Source organism: Microcaecilia unicolor, chromosome 1 (assembly GCF_901765095.1).
Source record: "Microcaecilia unicolor chromosome 1, aMicUni1.1, whole genome shotgun sequence".
NCBI classification, from domain to species: domain Eukaryota; kingdom Metazoa; phylum Chordata; class Amphibia; order Gymnophiona; family Siphonopidae; genus Microcaecilia; species Microcaecilia unicolor.
Genome location: NC_044031.1, coordinates 608,788,386 through 608,808,809, shown reverse-complemented (window position 1 = coordinate 608,808,809; position 20,424 = coordinate 608,788,386). Strand labels below are relative to the sequence as shown.

The following is a 20,424-nucleotide window of genomic DNA, read 5'->3' as shown; positions in this document are numbered from 1 at the left end:
AGTTTAAAGTTTTGCGCCATTTGGTGCATTTTGAGATTGGACACTGAATTATCTAAAAATGCAAAGAAGAATTATGCCAGAACCCTATGCTTCTCAGGAGCATCAGGGCAGGAAAATGCATAAATATGAATAGCAGTAGTAGAAACACTTTTTATTAAATAAGCTGACATTTTCCTGAAGTTTGTGAATGCAGTTTTAGGATTTAGCATATTCTGCTCCTTACAGGAAGAACAGAGGGCTGTGCTCTCACATCATGATTAGCACATCTCCAGTTAGCATCTTTCCTTGCACTGTGAGGCAAAGCCTTAGGGATTAGCTCTCTTGTATAAAAAGAGCTGTCCCTCACAGCTTGTGCTTCAGAGGCTCCCCTGATTTGTTGAGGTTGAAAGTGTATCAGAAGGAAAGCTTAGCCGCTTTAATTAAGACTCAACTGGAAACAGAAAAAAAAAAAAAGATCATTTACAAATATATTATCAAGTTTCTCAGTGATTTGCCCTCTTTTGCTTTTTTTTTGGGTGGGGGGTGGGGGGGGGGGATGGGAGGTTGCCTTCCTTCCTTTCTTCTTTCTTTTTTTTTTTTTTTTTTTGTACCAGCTCAATTGGAACTAGTGCTAGAATCCTGGAGCCTTGATTTCTAGCTACCTGAGAATTCTTTTCTCCTATTTTAACAAACTTTCCTGCAGTTCACTCCTAGTCTTGTTATTATAACAATGATCTTGAGCTGGGAATCGGGACTCCTCCCAGAATCGTTAACATGGGTTTTAACTTCAGCCATGAGGTGTTACCCTTAATAAAGGCCATCATTCCCTCCCTTCCAAGGGCTCTAAATGCTGCCCCAGTAGCATCTCCAGCCCCAGCTAAACTGGAGTGTGGAAGGAATAGTCTGCCACCTTTACCACATTATTGCCTAATTACATTCCCCTAAAGCAGTTATATTCTTTGGAACAAGGAGATTTGATCATACCTATATTTTGTTATTCGATTAGAGTGCTCATGGCGCTCCACATTAATGTATCAGTGCCCTATCTTGAACAAATATTTTTGCTTAATCCTCATTTAGAACTGAATTATAGGGACTTCAGGAAAAGATTGAAATGTGAATGATTTGTAATTAGTATTCTACCAGTTTTTTAGGGCTGGGGCTGTTTTACATAATTTTAATGATTGACTATTGTATATACTTTGCTGGGAGATTATATTATAAATTTAAAATGCTGGTAATTATACATAAAGCACTAAGACAAGAAACTGCTCAGTATTTTTCCTCTGTGTTGCATCTTTGTGTCCAACAGGACGCTCAGATCAGAAGGCTCTTTTAGCTGTCTGTGCCAGTATTGCAATATTTTCATTTTGAATAAACTTTTTCCGTAGCAGGTCACATGATGTGGAATTTGTTACCATAATGCATCAGGACAGTCAGAGACTCCAGCATGTTCAAAATACAGTTTATGAGATCATATTGTACCTATTCTTTCTTCTTTGCATTGGCTTCCAGTTAAAAAATGTTGCATTTTCAAAATGCTGGTGTTAGTGTTTAAAATGTTTCATGGCATGGCACCAATAAGCTGCCAATTTATACTCCTAAGTGATCAAGACTTTCTCAGAGTGAGAGGTGTTTTCTTTTATCTCCTGCCAGATCCTTTCGGTTAGAGTGTGCTCGCTCTCGAGTTTACTGTTATTTTAATAACCTGGTAGTGGAACAAGGTTCCTCCCTTTGTGAGATCTGTTAATGATCTTTTGGGATTTCATAAGGCTGTTAAAACTTACTTGTTTAAATCTAGCAATGTGATGAGTTGAAATGGAAATTGTTGGACTGGAACCATTGTTTAATTTTATTTTGTTATGTTGTACTTTGTTATTATAGTATGAATGTAATTCTGTAACCCGTTTTTGGCACTGTCGGAAGGACGGGCTAAATAATGGAATGAATGAATGAATAAATAAATTACGTTTCAAAAAAATTGTTGAAGCACTATGTTAGGGCATATCTTTGAATGTACATCTTGAAGCAGCAGGCAGATGTTGAGTTTGACTTGTGTTTGAACTATCCAGTGATGGGATAAAAAAATGTATAGATTAAAAATATGTTGTGTTTTTAATGCTTGGTTTGTGTATTGTTAATTGTTTATTGATTGTGTATGTTTTTCATGTATTCTTGGATATATGTGGGCTACAAGTAAAAAACTAAAGTAAACTCAATGTAAACCAAAACATTAAATTGAAATAAACTTAAACTGTTACTAAAGGCTGCATAACTTGGAGCATGTTGTAAAATGCATATAAGAATGCCAGTGAATATGCACACATTTGCTGGCATGTACAGCAGGAGCAGAGGTTTAAAAAAACCTACATGTACGAAAAAAGAACAGCATGATTTTGTAGCTTCTGTGTATGTGTGTTAAGCGATCATACATGGAAATACTGAGTTTTTCCACCTTCACATACACGTCAGCAATTAAACATTTAGAGCAATATTCCAGACAATTATATGTATAACTGCAACCAGTTGAGGAGTGAAGCTCCAAAAGGTAAAGTTTTACATTTTAAAGATTATACAAAGTACTGGTGAGGATGGGGGCAAAGGGCAAGTCCTGACCAACATGAGCAGTTTGTAGAAGTTTATGTATGGCTTGGAGAAAGTGCCAAAGCAAACAGGGAGCTTTTAAAAAATATACTTGTATTTCTTTTGTCAAATGGGAAATACACATATCTTTTTCTTTGGCCACCCTTTTGAATCTAGATGTCCCAGGCCATCTACAAATGTAAATAGTGGCGTTCTGAGACTGACATTTACACATGTATGCAATGTACATATGTAAATGCCACATATGGCTTCTAAAATGACTTCCAAAATACATACTTAATTACAGATTTGTAACAGACTGGACACCCCAGGGGGAGTTGAAACATGAAAAAGGATCTGCAAAGGTTACAAGAATGGACCAATGTTTGGCAGTTACAATTTAATGCAAAGAAGTGCAAAGTGATGCATTTGGGGAGTAGAAATCCAAGGGAGCTGTATGTCCTAGGAGGTGAGAGGCTGAAATGCCTGGACAGGGGTCTTGAGGTGATGGTGCCCGAGGATCTTAAAGTAACGAAACAGTGTGACAAAGCAGTGGCCGTAGCCAGAAGGATGCTAGGCTATATCGAGAGAGGCATAACCAGCAGAAGTAATGAGGTGTTGATGCCCCTATACAAATTGTTGGTAAAGCCCCACCTGAAGTATTGTGTTCAGGTTTGGAGGCCGTATCTTGATAAGGATGTAAAAAGATTTAAAGCGGTCCAGAGGAAGGTGAAAAAAAACTGGTATGGGGTTTGCACCAAAAGACTTATGAGAAGAAAACTTATATATACCCTAGAGGAGAGAAGGGACAGGGGAGACATGACGTTTAAATACTCAAAAGGTATTAATATAGAAAAAAATTATTTTCCAGAGAAGGGGAAACGGTAAACGTAGATGACATGAATTGAAGTTGTGGGGCGGTAGACAAGGAGTAATGACAGGAAATTCGTTTTCACAGAAAGGATGGTCGAAGTTTGGAATGCCCTCCCGAGGGAGGTGATAGAGACAAAAACGGTGACAGAATTCAAAATGGCATGGGATGAACACAGAGGATCTCTAATTAGAAAATGGATGGTATAAAAAAAAACCCCTAAACTTAAATGGCTGCATGCGTGTGGATGTGTCAAGTGATGCTTAGATGGCAACTTCGGCTGTGGTGAACTTCGGCCAGCGCTGGGCAGACTTGTATGCTATCCAGCTCATTTAAAAAAGAGAAGGGTGCCCATCTTTCAACACAAATCGGAAGATGGGCGTCCTTCTCTTAGGGTCACCCAAATCGGCATAATTGAAAGGTGATTTTGGGCGTCCCTAACTGCTTTCCTTCACTGGGACGGCCAAAGTTCCCGGGGGCGTATCGGAAGGGTAGCGAAGGCGGGACAGGGGCGTGCTTAGATGGGCGCCCTCGGCCGATAAGGGAAAAAAGAAGGGCGTCCCTGACGAGAATTTGGTCCACTTTATTTGGTCCTTTTTTTTTTGAGGTCCAAGTCCCAAAAAAGTGCCCGAACTGACCAGATGACCACCAGAGGGAATCGGGAATCACCTCCCCTGACTCCCCCAGTGGTCACTAACCCCTCCCACCCTCAAAAAAATAACTTAAAAAACTTTTTTGCCAGCCTCAAATGTCATACTCAGGTCCATCGCAGCAGTATATAGGTCCCTGGAGCAGTTTTAGTGGGTGCAGTGGACTTCAGGCAGGCAGACCCAGGCCCATCCCCCCCTACCTGTTACACTTGTGTTGGAAAATGGGAGCTCTTCAAAACCCACTGTACCCACATGTAGGTGCCCCCCTTCACCCCTTAGGGCTATGGTAGTGGTGTATAGTTGTGGGGAGTGGGTTTTGGGGGGCTCAGCACCCAAGGTAAGGGAGCTATGCACCTGGGACCAATTTGCAAAGTCCACTGTAGGGTGCCCGGCTGATGCCCTGGCATGTGAGAGGGACTAGTGCACTATGAATCCTGGCCCCTTGGATTTGTTCGTTTTTGAGAGGGGCGCCTTCGGTTTCCATTATCGGCGAAAACCGAGGGCGCCCATCTCTAAATCTGGCGATCTCAGCATTTAGGTCGACCATCTTTAATGTTGACCTAAATGTTGTGATTTGGGCGCTCCCAACCGTATTATCGAAACGAAAGATGGACACCAATCTCGTTCGATAATATGGTTGGCCACGCCCCTTCGCGGCGCCGTCCTTGGAGATGGGCACCCTTAGAGACGGGGTGTCCCCGGTCGAAAATGCCCCTCTATGTGTCCCATATATGGCAATCTGGTTTAGGAAGGGCTGGAAAGGGCTTTGACAGGAACTTCAGTGGCTGGAACCTGAAGGCAGTGCTGTGCAAACCTTTACAGTCTGTGTCCTGCAAATGATAATACAGGTAGACTGAAGTGGCCTAGTGGTTAGGGTGGTGGACTTTGGTCCTGGGGAACTGAGGAACTGAGTTCGTTTCCCACTCAGGCACAGGCAGCTCCTTGTGACTCTGGGCAAGTCACTTAACCCTCCATTGCCCCATGTAAGCCGCATTGAGCCTGCCATGAGTGGGAAAGTGCGGGGTACAAATGTAACAAACAACAACTCCAGTAGTTGCAACATATGGACAGGGCCAGGCAGACTTCTATAGTCTATGTCCCAGAACTGCCAAAGAAAGACCTGATCAAGTAATTTACATCACATTCATTGTTTGATTTAATCATGAATTGATAATGAGTGTGACAGTTGGGCAGACTGGATGGACTGTTCAGATCTCTATCTGCTGTTGCTTACTTTGTTACACCTGTTTCAGCAGTTTTCAAAATGCAGCCCTTCAAGACTATAATGCTATTTTTTTCAGTTTTCACTGTAATCTAGTGGTCTGAAGCATTTTCCCCTCGAGATGCACCTCATGGACAATACTTGCACCCGTGACACACTGTGAGCACCACGACGTTTTATGTAATCATATTCTTTGCATCTTTACATCTACAGAAAACTTACCCCAAACAGTGGCTGGTGAGCAGAATGAGGATATTATCCCATAAAACTCACCATACCAATAAATAAATAAATAAAGGTATGCTAATTTTAGCCTACCTGTTTTAGTGCACCTCTAATGTGATTTGAAACCTTATTAAATCCAGAGTAAATGTTAACCCCCCTCCCAATAAAAAAGGTGCTCCTTATTACAACAGCCTACATGTTTGCTAGTATAGTCAGAAAAATATTGAGTTGAAGATGTTGAGAAAGGATACAAATTAATCTGGAGGAAATATTGCAGGTCTTCTGGGTTATTTTACGTAGCTTGATTCCAACAGTGATTAACACAAATTATGTACTAAGAGTATGAGTGAATAAACCCTCAGCTTTGAGTATGTATATGTAGCAACAAAAAATATAATGTGAACAGCAAGTACAGTGGTTTGAGATCATGAAGACACATACTAGGATCTCCTTAGATTACTTGTTCAACTATACAGAGTTTCTCCTTCTGAGTATACCCTGAGGAATCCAGCATCAGAGACTTCTGGTAATTATGGACACCAAGTAAGGACATATATTTTGTACACTGACTAAACAAACCCTTTGTTGTAATGTTATAGTATTAAGAAATTACCATCAATACATTTAGGCATTTTTTTATCTTTCCTCAAAGTTTTCAAATTAAAATTGGAAGTAGTCTTATTCCTGCTGTCTGGTAGCATAGCTTGGTGACATGAGTATCTTTGATTTCTAAGTGATGGTGCATAGAGGAGGTCCTATGAGAATGTTCTTTTTCATAGAAAATTGAGTCCTGCCATAACCGTGTTGGATCTTTGAGTGAATCAGTGAATCTCTTACTGGAATTCCTTCACGAAGAGGATAATTTTATGTTTGCACATAAAACATGCAGAAATATGTGCTTATTAAATTGCCTGGAGGTATACACGAATAAAAGTATGTGCTCCCGATGCATATCTCATACTTTTGTAGATGTTTCTGAGGATGAGGAGTGGTGAAATTGTGAGATTCAATTGTATTTTATAACCTACATGTGTATCTATGTAAACATAGGAAGAAATTTATATTCTATACCTATTCTGGAGCAGATAGAACTGTATGGGTGCTTTAGGGGGGGGGGGGGGGGGGAGGCGGTGAACAAACTTAGCAGAAATTAAAGACCCCAGCTACATTTAACTTCTGCCAGCAATATCAAAAATATTTCTTAAGACACATAAAAGAAACCAAGAAGAAATACTACTCTGCAGTGATCACTACTTATGATCACTGCAGAGGCCAACTAAGAAAGTCTTTCCTCTGCTAACTATATGGACTTCTTCAGTTTAGTCACCATCCTATCCAGACTATTTTTTTGTGTAAAAGATCCAAACATCAATTTCCAAAATTGGTGGTTCTCCCAGTTCCTGCTTCAATTTAGCTATTGGTATGACCTAGATGCTTCTTTTAAAGGACCAACTTCTATCTAGGTGTTTTCATGGACATCATTTAGTTTTATCTCTTCTTTGAATGTAGGCAAAGTACTTGTTTTTTTGGCCTTGTCACCATCCCTGTTGGATCCCATGTCCCTTTCATTACTGGGGGATCCATCTTTAGGATTGTCAGATTAACCATAGTTTGCTCTCAAGACAAATTCTTAAGATTTGGAAGTTGGCTGCCTTGCACTCATTTATCAAAAAGCCACAGCTTGATACTACAGATCCTGCTAAGTAAGTACTGGCCAGTTTTCAGCCTTTTAGTTCTTTTCAACGTTTCAGAAAAGGAAGTGCTAGTACAATATAGCTAAAGTCTTTCCTGAATAAGAAAAATTCATTTCATCCACGCCAACATGAGAATACTGAATGAAGTCAAGTGACAGCTGAATGCTGGAAAATGTTATGCTATGCTACTTAAACTTGGCCTTGCTACAGCATTCTTCTATCCAGGTTATCTACTTTGGGAATTGGTGGTACAGTCTTTACATTGTTTAGTTCAAACTTTCAGAGTGAATGTTGTTGGTATTTTATCAGAAGATCATCCTCTGATGCTAATAGTTTTTCATGGATCCATGCTATGCCTGTGCTATTCAATGTATACCTCAGCCTCTTGCTACACTCATACAATCTTGGAGTCTTACCTCATTTTTATTTACCAGTGACATTCAACTGCGTTATTATATGAATTCCAGATCTGTTCACTTAATGACTGACTTTCCAAAGTTTAGACATGGTTCACTGCTCATCAGATGGTTCTTAATCCAGAGAAATGTTTGGTCATATTGATCACAGGATCTACTGTTACCCTATCATTAGCACTATTGTTTATGGGGAGGCTAGTTGCTTTAACAGCCACTCATAAAACTCTTTGCATTACCTTAGACATAGACTTCTCTTTCAAACAGCACACTGCTTTAACATCTGCGACATATTTCTTTGCTTTTCAGCAAATTACTGATGATTCTTCCTTCATTTAGGCACAGTGGGGACTCTGGGCCTGATGTACAAAGCTTACCGTGTTTGCAAAGTTTGCTTTAGACCAGTTGTAGCCAGTGTCTAATGCACAAAGGGGTTCTGTGTCCCTTGTACCATTTGTTGTAGCATCTATTGATAACCCTGTGCAAATGTATTATAACAAGCTCATCATGATTAAAATGAGCATTCTGAGTGATGCATAGACATTTCCGTTCGCCTACCTGTAATGTCACAAATTATATGGCTGGTCTGGAGCTGTTCTTATGGGTGCAGTCTGCTAGCAGACTGGACCCCTGACCCTCCCCCACCTCCAAAACTCTAATGTATCCCTGGTGATCCAGTGGACTCCTTCCTGACCCCCCCCCCCCCACCTGAAACATCCTTGGTGGTCCAGTGGACCAATTCCTGAACCTTTTCCACACACCTAAGGACATCTTTGATGGTTCGGTGGACCCCCCTGACCCCACCCTCCAATAAATCTCCATGGTGGTCCAGCAGACCCACCAACTTGACCTGTATGGACTGGACTGGACTCCCCTAGTCACCACTAAGCCCTGGTGGTGTAGTGGAATTCTCCTCCATCTTCCTCAGACCCCTACACATACCTTGACATTGGAGGCAGAAGGACTGCCTCCTCTCTCCTGCTTCTGGGCCCACCTACTTCAGAATGGCGGCGCCCAGCCCTTGCCCAGTGCATCCTGGGATTCACTATGAGGGGTCTAAGCACCATATAAATCCTTAAGTCTGATCTATTTTGTCAAGCATTTGGAGACGGTTGATTCACTGTCTTGAGTGGGTGAAGTAAATGGTGTGCGGTCATGCTTTCTCTTGTCTCTTTCTTCCTGATTATGCTTAATATTGTAAACTGCTTTAATGTGTAATGGACTGCAATGTATCAAGTTTGGTAATAAACATAAACATATAAAAAGATATGTAGGTGATATGTGATATGTTGCTTTCATTAAATAACAACAAGAGATCAAAAATACAGGTTGGTCCAACACAATCAACACATTACCAATCACTAAGTTCATTCAATGAGATGGATAGTCATATACAGAGGACTAAATTCAGTAAATGGCACCCAAACATGGGTTCTGAAAAAAATGTGCGCTAAGTTCTATTCTATAAAGGGTGCGCCGAGTTGGGCACCATTTATAGAATAGCGCTTAGTTCCAGGATCTGCACTAAATGTTTAGAAGCAAGGGTTTCCATCAGCTGAAACCTGGTGTAAATCCCAGCACCTAAGTTAGATGTTGACCCCCTGAATTCTATAATACTGCGTGCATCTTTAGTGAACGCTCCTGACCGGCCTATGTTCCTCCCATGGCCACATCCCCTTTTCAGCTGCATGCTGAAAATTTTATGTGCGCATCTTTATAGAATAGCACGTAGCAAGATGCATGCATAAATCCAAATTATTGCCAATTAGTGCCAATAATTGCAGCCAATTATTCACTAATAAGCTTGTTACTCAAATTGCATGTGCAAATTGGATGTGCACCCAAATTTTGTGCGCACAATTTTAAACGCCATTTATATAATTTCTGGGAGAGTGTATACCCCCAAAGTGACAATTTTATAAATGGATGGCTATGTGAAAGTCAGAAAGATTGCCTATTTAATTTATTTTATAAAAACACCCTAGGTACCTGTGTGCCTTTATAAGATAAGCTCTCAGAACCAACCCCAGTAATGCACAGATATCACTTGCTGTAAAAATATAAATTTATACAGGTTCTCTATACATGTACATCGTATTTTATAGAATTATGTATATACATTTCAACTCAGTTGCCCAAACTGTGCCAGGAATGTATTGGCACAGTGTACACATAAATACATATGATCTTGTCAGCACATGAACTTATACATACATATTCAGCAGCCCAATTTTATGAAAGCTTTATACATGGGCTTTACAAAATGTACCTCCCCCTCCCCTCACATATATATAGAAACAATGTATACATAAAGCCATGCTCTTTTTATTTATCCTTAGGTTTCATTTTGTCCTCTTTTCACAGTAACTTCCTTGGAAAGATGCCTCAGGTCTCTTGGGACGCCTAATGATGATCAGGAACTGCGAGATGGCTTGTGAGTTTCTCCTTGTTTTATGAACGATATCTTTGTGGCACCCAAAAAGTTTTTGTACCCATTAGGTTCCCCCCCCTTTTGCTTTTTCGCAACCAGTCTCTACTGAGATTGACACCTTGAGTCTTTGTATTTAACATGGGTCCCCTTCACCAATTTAAATTTTTATCCACTCCTACCCTAGCTGAGATAATATTTAACCATCTCTCTGACCTCATGTGCACCTTTCTTTAAATTAGTCACCTTACTTTCTAACTCCTCTTACCTATCTATATGTTAACCGTCTCTCTGACCTCATGTGCAACTTTCTTTAAATTAGTCACCTTATTTTTTAACTCCTCTTACTTTCTTACCTATCTATATGTTCCATCTTTGCTTATACCCTACACTCTCAATTAAAATGGTCTATTACATATTGTTGACATTGTAACTAGTATACTGTGCCGTACTTTGTATTGTTATTTGAATATTTTTACTGCTGTAATTGTCTATTGCTCATGCTTGATTTATTCTTACTGTACACCACCTTGAGTGAATTCCTTCAAAAAGGCAGTAAATAAATCCTAATAAATAAATAATAAATAATCATTGTTATGGTTCCAGTGCTGTCTTTGTAAACTGGTACTCCTGTATCCCATGACTAGTCCTGTAGGTGCTGTTGTTGAGCAGTGACCGGGACACCTTCCCTGAACTTTCATAGTGTATAAATACTGTCTCTTTAGCATTGCCCTACCTAGCTGGCCTGAGCATTAGAAACTGGACTCAAGACCTGAACTTTGGTCTCCTGCATATCAGCTTTTTCTTTCTTGCTCCAGAACAAGGTGTTCCATATTCATGATTATTAGACATGTTTAAATGCCAATCACCAGAAGTAGAAGGGAACATGTACATGCAAGAATATAAAGTAATCTCTGGCCCATGTGTGGAAATGTTCCACTGAGAATTTGACAACAAACACTGAAGCTAATTTTCTGTAGGAGTTTTGTGCCAAGGACAGTTAAATTAATAGCAGAGGGGGTATAGGACTGGATGGGTAATCTAAGTAAAGGAAGTGCAGAGTTTGTTATAATTCTCTGTTGCTTTACTATACCCTTGGATGGTATGATGTTGCAAAAATGATCTAATCTGACTTAATTTCACAAGCATTCGATCAATTGTGTTTTCTTTCCTTCAGTTTAGCTTAGTTGACTCTGTGTTTGCGTATAAGACTGCCTTTATAGTTTTATGCTGTAAATAAAACCACTTATGCTAGCCTTAGGCTCGACTCCTGACTCAGATCGACCATTTCCCAGGCTGATTATGCTAGGGTTGCTGTGGGTACAGCATTCACAGCTTCTAGGGGAATGAATTCCTACTGGTTAAATTTTGAGGCCCAAGATTGCAGGGTGTACATTGCTTAGCTGTTGGCTAAGAACTGCTGTTGAATTTATTGGGTAAGGTGAGCTGGGAGTGAAAGAAATCCATGAGACATTTGAAACGGATTAAGGTGCTGAATCGTAGGCTTTTTTTTAGATTGAACTGAAGCAAGGAGTGGGAGGAAATTGTCTGAGCCGAAGCAAGGAGTGGGAAGAAATTGTCTGGATCCTAATACTTACTATCTGTCCCCCAAAATTACTTCTCCAAGGACAAGCATGCCATCATATTCTCACAGGGTGACATCATCCGATGGAGCCCGGTGCAGACGCTGACTAACGAGATCAAGAAATTTCTTAAGCATCTACTGGGAGTGCACTGGCATCAAGGAGGTCTCCATTTCTCTTGACATCGGGTGCTAATGTATCGGACCTGACACCAAAAGCACATATGAGATCACTGACTTACTCGTCAGCACTGAAGGACCACGATGATGTGCAATGATGGCAGCCCAAGAAGCATAAGCATGTCATCCTCGACACACGGTACTGGGAGCAGCAGAGCATTGGCATTGGTAGTACCTGAGAAGTGCTGGCACTGTGAAGAGTGCTCTTCTTCCTTGGAAGAGGTGCTGGTGTGCAGGTCATGTAGCAACCAGGTCCCTGTTACCATCCAACATGACACCTTCTCAGGCTGCCTCTCTTCCGGATACTCTGTCTTTGCTGATGCCTTCCTTCAATGAGCAGTTTCCAGCCATGCTCAGGGAGGAACTGGCACAAATGATGCAGTTGCAAACTGCTTAGGCATCAAGGGTCCTTGCGCTAATTGCAGATCAAGCCCAGGTTCTTCCTGAGGTTCCTTCAGTGCTGGTGCAGAGATCCTCAAAGGGTGTCAACGTCAACCTCAGTGAATACAGTACTGCTCTTGACAGGGGAGGAAGCTTCCCCAGAATCAGGGAGTAGATCTGTACCTTGGCGCTCTTCGGGGCATGGAAATATATACACTGAGCAAGGCAGACACAGACTCATTCAGTACAGCCTGAGTATGGTGAAAAGTCTGAATGGGACTGCTCATGGGGATTCAGAAGAGGACCCACATTAGTTCTCGAAGGAGTAGTCTTACAGGATACCTTCTGATCCCTCCCCACCTTAAGAGAGACGTAAATCTCCCCCTGAGGGTCTCTTTCACTGGTTTTATCAGGGAGATGGCTTCTTCCACCCCAATTAAGTTAGAAACAGAGGAAGAGCCCAGGACAGAGATGTTGACTATCCTAGACTGTGAGTCTCTTCCTAAGGAAGAGGTCACTGTACCATTGCACCCAATCCTTAAAGATGCACTGATGAAGAAGTGAGAATCTCCCCTCTCAATGCAGGCTGCACCTAAGAAGGTGCTGTCTGGACTTAAAGGATGCCTATACCCACGTTTCAATACTTCCCAGTCACAGGAAGTATCTCAGATTTTGAATAGGGAAACACTGTTACCAGTATTGTGTACTTCCATTTGGCCTTGCATCAGCTCCCAGGGTCTTCAGCAAATGTCTAGCGGTAATAGCGATGCATCTATGCAGGCTGGGAGTTTCTCTATCTGGATGATTGGCTGATTAAGAGCCCATCACAGGAGGGGCAAGCAATTGTGCCTAACTATTTGGGTGTTGCAGTTACTACCCCAAGTCCCACCTTTTCCCAATAAAGCAATTGGAATAGGAGCTATACTAGATACATTGTAGGCTTGGGCTTTTCTTCCACAAGAGAGAGCAGAGACTTTCAGTGCTCATCTCACAAGTCTGAAGTAGCCAGCAGGTCACAGATCAGCAAATGTTGAGACTGATGGGCCACGTGGCCTCAACAGCGCATGTGAAGCCCATGGCACATCTCCACATGAGAAAAGCCCAGTGGTCTCTAGCTTTCCAGTGGTTTCAAGTGGCTGGGAACCTAGCGGATGTCATCTAGATTCTTCCAGAGTTGACTCATGTCCTTCTCTGGTAGACAATTTGGATGAATTTGATTGTGTGACTATGATTCCAAATTCCACCTTCTCAGAAGGTGCTAAGAACAGATGCATGAAACCTAGGATGGGGAGGTCATGTGGATGGGCTTCACACCCAGGGGACTTGGTCTACCTAGGAAACAGATCTCTTATGTCAACCTCCTTGAGCTGAGGACCATTTGGAACTCTGTAAAGGCTGCAGAACCAAATTATTCTTATCCAAATGGACAACCAGATTGCAGTGTTTTATGTAAACATGCAGAAGGGTACAGGATTCTACCCCTTGTGTCAGGAAGCAGTGGGGATGTGGCAGTGGGCTGTTCTTCATGGGATGGACCTCCGAGCCACATACCTCCCCAGGAAAGGACAACTGCCTGGCAGACAGACTGAGCAGGATTTTGCAACGACTTGAGTGGTCTCTTAATATGGGTGTGGCCCACCTGATCTTCTGAGAGTGGGGCACCCCCTCGGTGGATTGTTTTGCCATTTATGTCAACAAGATCCCCCAGTTCTGCTCCAGGCTCAGATCGCATGGCAGACTAGCCTCAGATGCCTTTCTCCTACATTGTGGGGAGGGTCTTCTGTATGCCTGTCCTTCAGTACCTCTCATAGAAAAGACTTTACTGAAACTCAAGCAAGACCAGGGAACTATGATCCTAATCGTACCTTACTGGCTGAGGCATATCTGATTCCCTCTTCTGCTAGAGTTATCTTCCAAATATCCATGGGTGTTGGACTGTTTTTCAGCCCTCATCACTCAGAACAAGGGGTCTCTTCTGCATCCCATCCTCCAATACCTGGCCCTAATGGCTTGGATGTTGTAAGCATAGAATTTAAAAACTTTTTGCCAGAGGGTGTCTCCTGCATTTTGTTGGCTTCCAGAAAAGACTCCACTTAGAAGTGTTAGTCATTTAAGTGGAGGAGGTTTGCTGTCAGGTGTGAGGCCAAGGCCTTAGATACCCTCATTTGTCCTGCACAAAAACTGCTTGAATACCTCCTGAACCTCGCTGAGTCTTGTTGAAAACCAACTCGAGTAAGAATTCATCTCAGTGCAAATAGTGTTAATCACCATGTGGGAGGTAAGCCCATCTCTGTATGTCCTCTAGTTGTTCGCTTCAAGGGAGGTTTGTTATTGAGAAAACTTCCTATCAAACCTCCAGCTGTGTCATGGGATCTCAACATTATCCTCATCCAACTGATGAAAGTTCCTTTTGAGCCGCTTGATTCCTGTTGTGTTTCTGGTGGCGGTCACTTCAGTTTCAGGGTCAGTGAGCTTCAGGCCCTAGTAGACGACCCACCTTACACTAAATTTCACCACAGTAAGGTAGTTCAATGTACGCACCCCAAGTTCTTTTCTAAGGTAGTGTCGGAGTTTCATCTTAAGCAGTCAGTGTTTCTACCAATATTTTTCCCAAAACCACATGCTCATCCTGGTGAGATTGTAAGCATGCCTTAGCCTATCTGGAGCGGACTAAAGCCCGTAGACAGTCCACCCAGATTTTTGATTCTTTTGACCCAGATAGGATAGGGTTAGCCATCGGCAAATGCAGAATTTCCAATTGGCTAGCAGATTACATCTACTTTACTTATTTTTGTTTTTCAAAGTAAATGCTTCGGACCCCCAGGACACTCAGTCAAGAGCATCGGGGAGGCACCAAGAGGCAGGGGCTGGGACAGGCGATACCTCGCTTCGCGGCGGACCGCCAGCTCGATCCCAAGATCCAACTATGAGCTTTTTAATTGCAGCAACTTTAATATAGGCTATTGGAGCTGGAATTACTGCTGCTGCTGGCACTAGACTTGCCCTCCAATGGATCCTTGTTAAAGGATTTAAAGTGTACTCATTCCAAGAGTCCTGTATTGTTATTTTTTGTCACTACCTCCTCGAGTCGGGAGTGGGTAATTTGGGCGCCTGCTGCCATTAGTGAAATGGAGGAATACCTGAGGAAGGAGCTGATGGGCTGGGAGGACATACGAGAAGTGGAAGGACAGTGGTCCAGGCTGAAAGAAGCTATAAATATGGCCCCAAACTGTTATATAAGGATGGTAAATAAAAGCAAGAGAAAAAGGAAACCGATATGGTTCTCCAAGCAACTGGCTGAGAAAATAAAGGCTAAAGAGTTGGCGTCAGGGGCGTATCTGGACTCTGGTGGTAGGGGGGGCCAGAGCCAGAGGGAGGGGGCACATTTTAGCCCCCCCCCCGGCGCCACCGATCCCCCCCGCCATTTCCGGACCCCCCCGCCACTGCCAGATGCCCCCCCCCTCGCCACCAATGACACTCTCCACCCCCTCCCGCCCCCGCCAACCCTCCCCCGCTGCTGTCACTTACCTTTGCTGGCGGGGGACCCCAACCCCCCCGCCAGCCGAGGTCCTCTCTTCCATGCAGGCTGCAAGTTGCAATGCTTCCTGTTCTTTTGAGTCTGACGTCCTGCACGTACAACGCGCAGGACATCAGACTGAGTTCCAAATTCTGAGTCTGACGTCCTGCACGTTGAACGTGCAGGACGTCAGACTCAGAAGAACAGGAAGCGTTGCAACTTGCATCCTGCACGGAAGAGAGGACTTCGGCTGGCGGGGGCTTGGGGTCCCCCGCCAGCAAAGATCAGCGACGGATTGGTGGCGGACGGGCGGGGGAGGTGGAGAGGGTCAGTGTTAGGGGGGTCCAGGCCCCACGCAGATACGCCCCTGGTTGGCGTTCATGAAATACAGAAAAACTCAAAAAGAGGATCACGGAGAGGAATACCGGAAGAAACTGAAAGAAGCCAAGAGAGAGTTAGTCTGGCGAAAGCTCAAGCGGAAGAACAAATGGCTAGAAATGTAAGGAGGGGCGACAAAAATTTCTTCAGGTATATTAGTGAAAGGAAGAAGACTAAAAATGGAATTGTGAGACTGAAAGATGCTGCAAACCGCTATGTAGATAATGATGAAGAAAACGCAAATTTGCTAAACAGATCCTGGAGAAGGACTCTGATTGACTGGCAAAAGTACATATGAGAATAGAGTGGATATAGCACCGTTCACAGAAGAGAGTGTGTATGAGCAACTTGAAAATCTAAAGGTGGACAAAGCCATGGGACCGGATGGGATCCACCCCAGGATATTGAGGGAGCTCAGAGAGGTCCTCTTAAAGATTTGTTTAATAAATCCTTGGAGACGGGAGAGGTTCCGTGGGATTGAAGAAGAGCGGATATGGTCCCTCTTCACAAAAGTGGTGATAGAGAAGAAGCTAGAAACTACAGGCCTGTAAGCCTCACTTCGGTTATTGGAAAAGTAATGGAAGCAATGCTGAAGGAAAGGATAGTGAACTTCCTGGAAGCCAATAAGTTGCAAGATCCGAGACAACATGGTTTTACCAAAGGTAAATTGTGCCAAACGAATCTCATTGAATTCTTTGACTGGGTGACCGGAGAATTGAATCATGGATGTGCTATAGTCGTAATCTTCTTAGATTTCAGCAAAGCTTTTGACACAGTTCCCCACAGGAGGCTCTTGAATAAACTTGACAGGCTGCAGATAGGACCCGACGTGGTGAACTGGATTAGCAACTGGTTGACGGACAGACGCCAGAGGGTGGTGGTTAATGGAATTCGCTTGGATGAGGGAAATGTGAATAGTGGTGTGCTTCAGGGATCGGTGCTGGGGCCAATTCTGTTCAATATATTTGTGAGTGACATTGCCGAAGGGTTAGAAGGTAAAGTTTGCCTTTTTGCGGATGATACCAAGATTTGTAACAGAGTGGACACCCCGGAGGGAGTGGAAAACATGACAAAGGATCTGCAGAAGCTAGAAGAATGGTCTAATGTTTGGCAATTAAAATTCAGTGCAAAGAAATGCAAAGTGATGCACTTAGGGAGTAAAAATCCACGGGAGATGTATGTATTAGGCGGTGAGAGTCTGATATGTACAGACGGGAAGATGGATCTTGGAGTGATAGTAGCTGAGGTACTGAAGGCTACGAAACAGTGTGTGAGAAGGCAGTGGCCGTAGCCAGAAAATTGCTAGGCTGTATAGAGAGAGGTGTGACCATCAGAAGAAAGGAGGTGTTGATGCCCCTGTACAAGTCTTTGGTGAGGCCCCACTTGGAGTACTGTGTTCAGTTTTGGAGGCCGTATCTTGCTAAGGCTGTAAAAACAATTGAAGCGATGCAAAGAAAAGCTACAAAAATGGTATGGGATTTGCGTTACAAGATGTATGAGGACAGACTTGCTGACCTGAACATGTATAACCTGGAGAAAAGGAGAAACAGGGGTGATATGATACAGATGTTCAAATATTTGAAAGGTATTAATCTGCAAACAAACCTTTTCCGTAGATGGGAAGGCGGTAGAACTAGAGGACATGAAATGAGATTGAAGGGGGGCAGATTCAAGAAAATGTCAGGAAGTATTTTTTCACGGAGAGAGTGGTGGATACTTGGAATGCCCTCCCGAGGGAAGTGGTGGAGATGAAAATGGGAACGGAATTCAAAAATGCATGGGATAAACATAAAGGAAACCTGTTCCAAAGGAATGGATCCTTAGAAGCTTAGTGGAGATTGGGTGGCAGCACCGGTGGTGGGAGGTGGGGCTAGTGCTCGGCAGACTTCTACGGTCTGTGCCCTGAAAATGGCAGATACAAATCAAGGTCAGGTATACACATAAAGTATCACATTTCAGTTTATCTTTTTAGGCAGACTGGATGGACCGTACAGGTCTTTCTCTGTCGTCATCTACTATGTTACTATCCAGCTTATTTTCGAAAGAGAAGGGCGCCCATCTTCCGATACAAATCAGGAGATGGGCGTCCTTCTCCTAAGAGCGCCCAAATCGGTATAATCGAAAGCCGATTTTGGGCGTCCTCAATTGCTTTCCGTCGCAAGGACGACCAAAGTTCAAGGGGGTTTGTCAGCAGTGTACCGAAGGCGGGACGGGGGCGTGGTTAAGAGATGGGTGTCATCGGCCGATAATGGAAAAAAGAAGGGTGTCCCTGTTGAGCATTTGGCCGACTTTACTTGTTCGTTTTATTTTCACATCCAAGCCTCAAAAAGGTGTCCGAACTGACCAGATGACCACCGCAGGAAATCGGGGATCACCTCCCCTTACTCCCCCAGTGGTCACTAACCCCCTCCCACCATAAAAAAAACTTTAAAACTACTTTTTTGCCAGCCTCTATGCCAGTCCCAGGTCCATCTCAGCAGTATACAGGTCCCTGCAGCAGTTGTAGTGGGTGCAGTGTACTTCAGGCAGGGGGACCCAGGCCCACCCCCCCCCCCCCAACTGTTACACTTGTGGTGGTAAATGTGAGCTCTCCAAAAGCCCCCACAAACCCACTGTACCCACATCTAGATGCCCCACTTCATCCCTAAGGGTAGTGGTGTACAGTTGTGGGGAGTGGGTTTTGGGGGGGGTGGGTTGGGGGGTGTCAGCACCCAAGGTAAGGGAGCTATGCACCTGGGAGCAATTTTTGAAGCCCACTGCAGTGCCCCCTAGGGTGCTCGGTTGTTGTCCTGGCATGTGAGGTGGGACAAGTGCACTACGACTGCTGGCTCCTCCCACGACCAAATGGCTTGGATTTGGTCGTTTTTGAGATGGGCGTCCTCTGTTTCCATTATTGGCGAAAACCGGGGTCGCCCATCTCTAAGGTTGGCGATCTCAACATTTAGGTCGACCATCTCTAAGGTTGACCTAAATGTGGAGATTTGGGTGTCCACGACCATATTATCGAAACGAAAGATGGACGTCCATCTTGTTTAGATAATACGGGTTGCTCCGCCCCTTTACGGGGCCGTTCTTAGAGATGGGCGTCCCCGTTCGATTATGCCCAGGCTGGGCTGACTCTAGAGGGATAAGTCAAGGCTCATAATGCCAGAGTCATAGCTGCGTCGGTAGCCCACTTGAGGTCAGCCTCCATGGAGGAGATTTGCAAAACTATGATGTGATCATCTGTCTACATATTCACATCTCATTACTGCCTTGAGTAGGATACCTGATGAGACAGCCGGTTTGGGCAAGCAGTCCTGCAGAATTTGTTCAGTGTCTAGAATCCAACTCCACCCAATTTTACCCCCCCCAGGCCCAATTTTTTTTTGTTCCAGGTTGCATCTCCACAACTAGTAAACAAATTGTTTTAGGTTGATTGAATAACAGACCTCAACATTTCTAATCCCTTTTGTCCTAGCATTGTTCTTTCCAACGAGCCTGGTAGTTCCAGGTTGCATCTCCACAACTAGTAAACAAATTGTTTTAGGTTGATTGAATAACAGACCTCAACATTTCTAATCCCTTTTGTCCTAGCATTGTTCTTTCCAACGAGCCTGGTAGTTACGGATTCCCAGTTGTGAGAATATGACAACCTGCTTGTCCTCAGATAAAGTAAAGGTACTCACCTGTAGCAAGTGTTCTCTGAGGGCAGCAGGCCAGGTATTGTCACATACCCTCCCACCTCCCCTTGGAGTTGAATTCTTTAGCTTTTTATAAGGACTGAGGGACCCGCGCTCATGTGTTAAACAGGAAGGCACCAGCGCATGCACAGTGGGACACTGCTAGAAAACTCTTGATCTCGCTAGTCAGTGTCCATACCAGGTAATGTCAGATTATGTCACCCTGCTATGAGAAGACTTGGCGTTCTGTCCTCAGAGAATATCTGCTACAGGTGACTAACGTTGCTTTTCTGCATGAAGGATATTGCTACTGGAAAGTTTTAACTCAAATGCTTGCAAATGAGGCATTCTCTCTGTTTATTTTGGGATACATAACAAAATATCTCACTATAAATGAGAAACAATCAATAAAAGTGGTGGGACTCGGACAAACATCCCAAGGCAAATCAATCTGGTTGGCTGGTTGTTTTATTCCTTTTTTTTGTGGTGTTTTTGCTTTGATTTTGACTAGAAAATAAGGAGAAAGAATGACAAAGGTAGAACGCAAAAAACCTTCAGTTGCAGAAAAGGAAAAGTGGGATTTAGACACAAATTTAAGTGTGTTGTGTAGATGAGTGTCAAAAAGCTGTGCTGGGGGACTGTTTCAGTGCTGAGGTACA

General features: G+C 43.4%; 1 protein-coding gene across 5 annotated transcripts in view; it reads left to right on the top strand.

The window, feature by feature from the left end:
* The window catches only part of TSNARE1 (t-SNARE domain containing 1), a 956,130-nt gene that overhangs the window by 269,750 nt on the left and 665,956 nt on the right, over positions 1–20,424 (top strand). For all 5 annotated transcript variants that reach the window (XM_030219717.1, XM_030219709.1, XM_030219685.1 and 2 more), the window contains exon 5: positions 10,002–10,071. In XM_030219717.1, the coding sequence (XP_030075577.1) occupies positions 10,002–10,071 (70 nt within the window). The remainder of the gene's footprint in view (positions 1–10,001; positions 10,072–20,424) is intronic.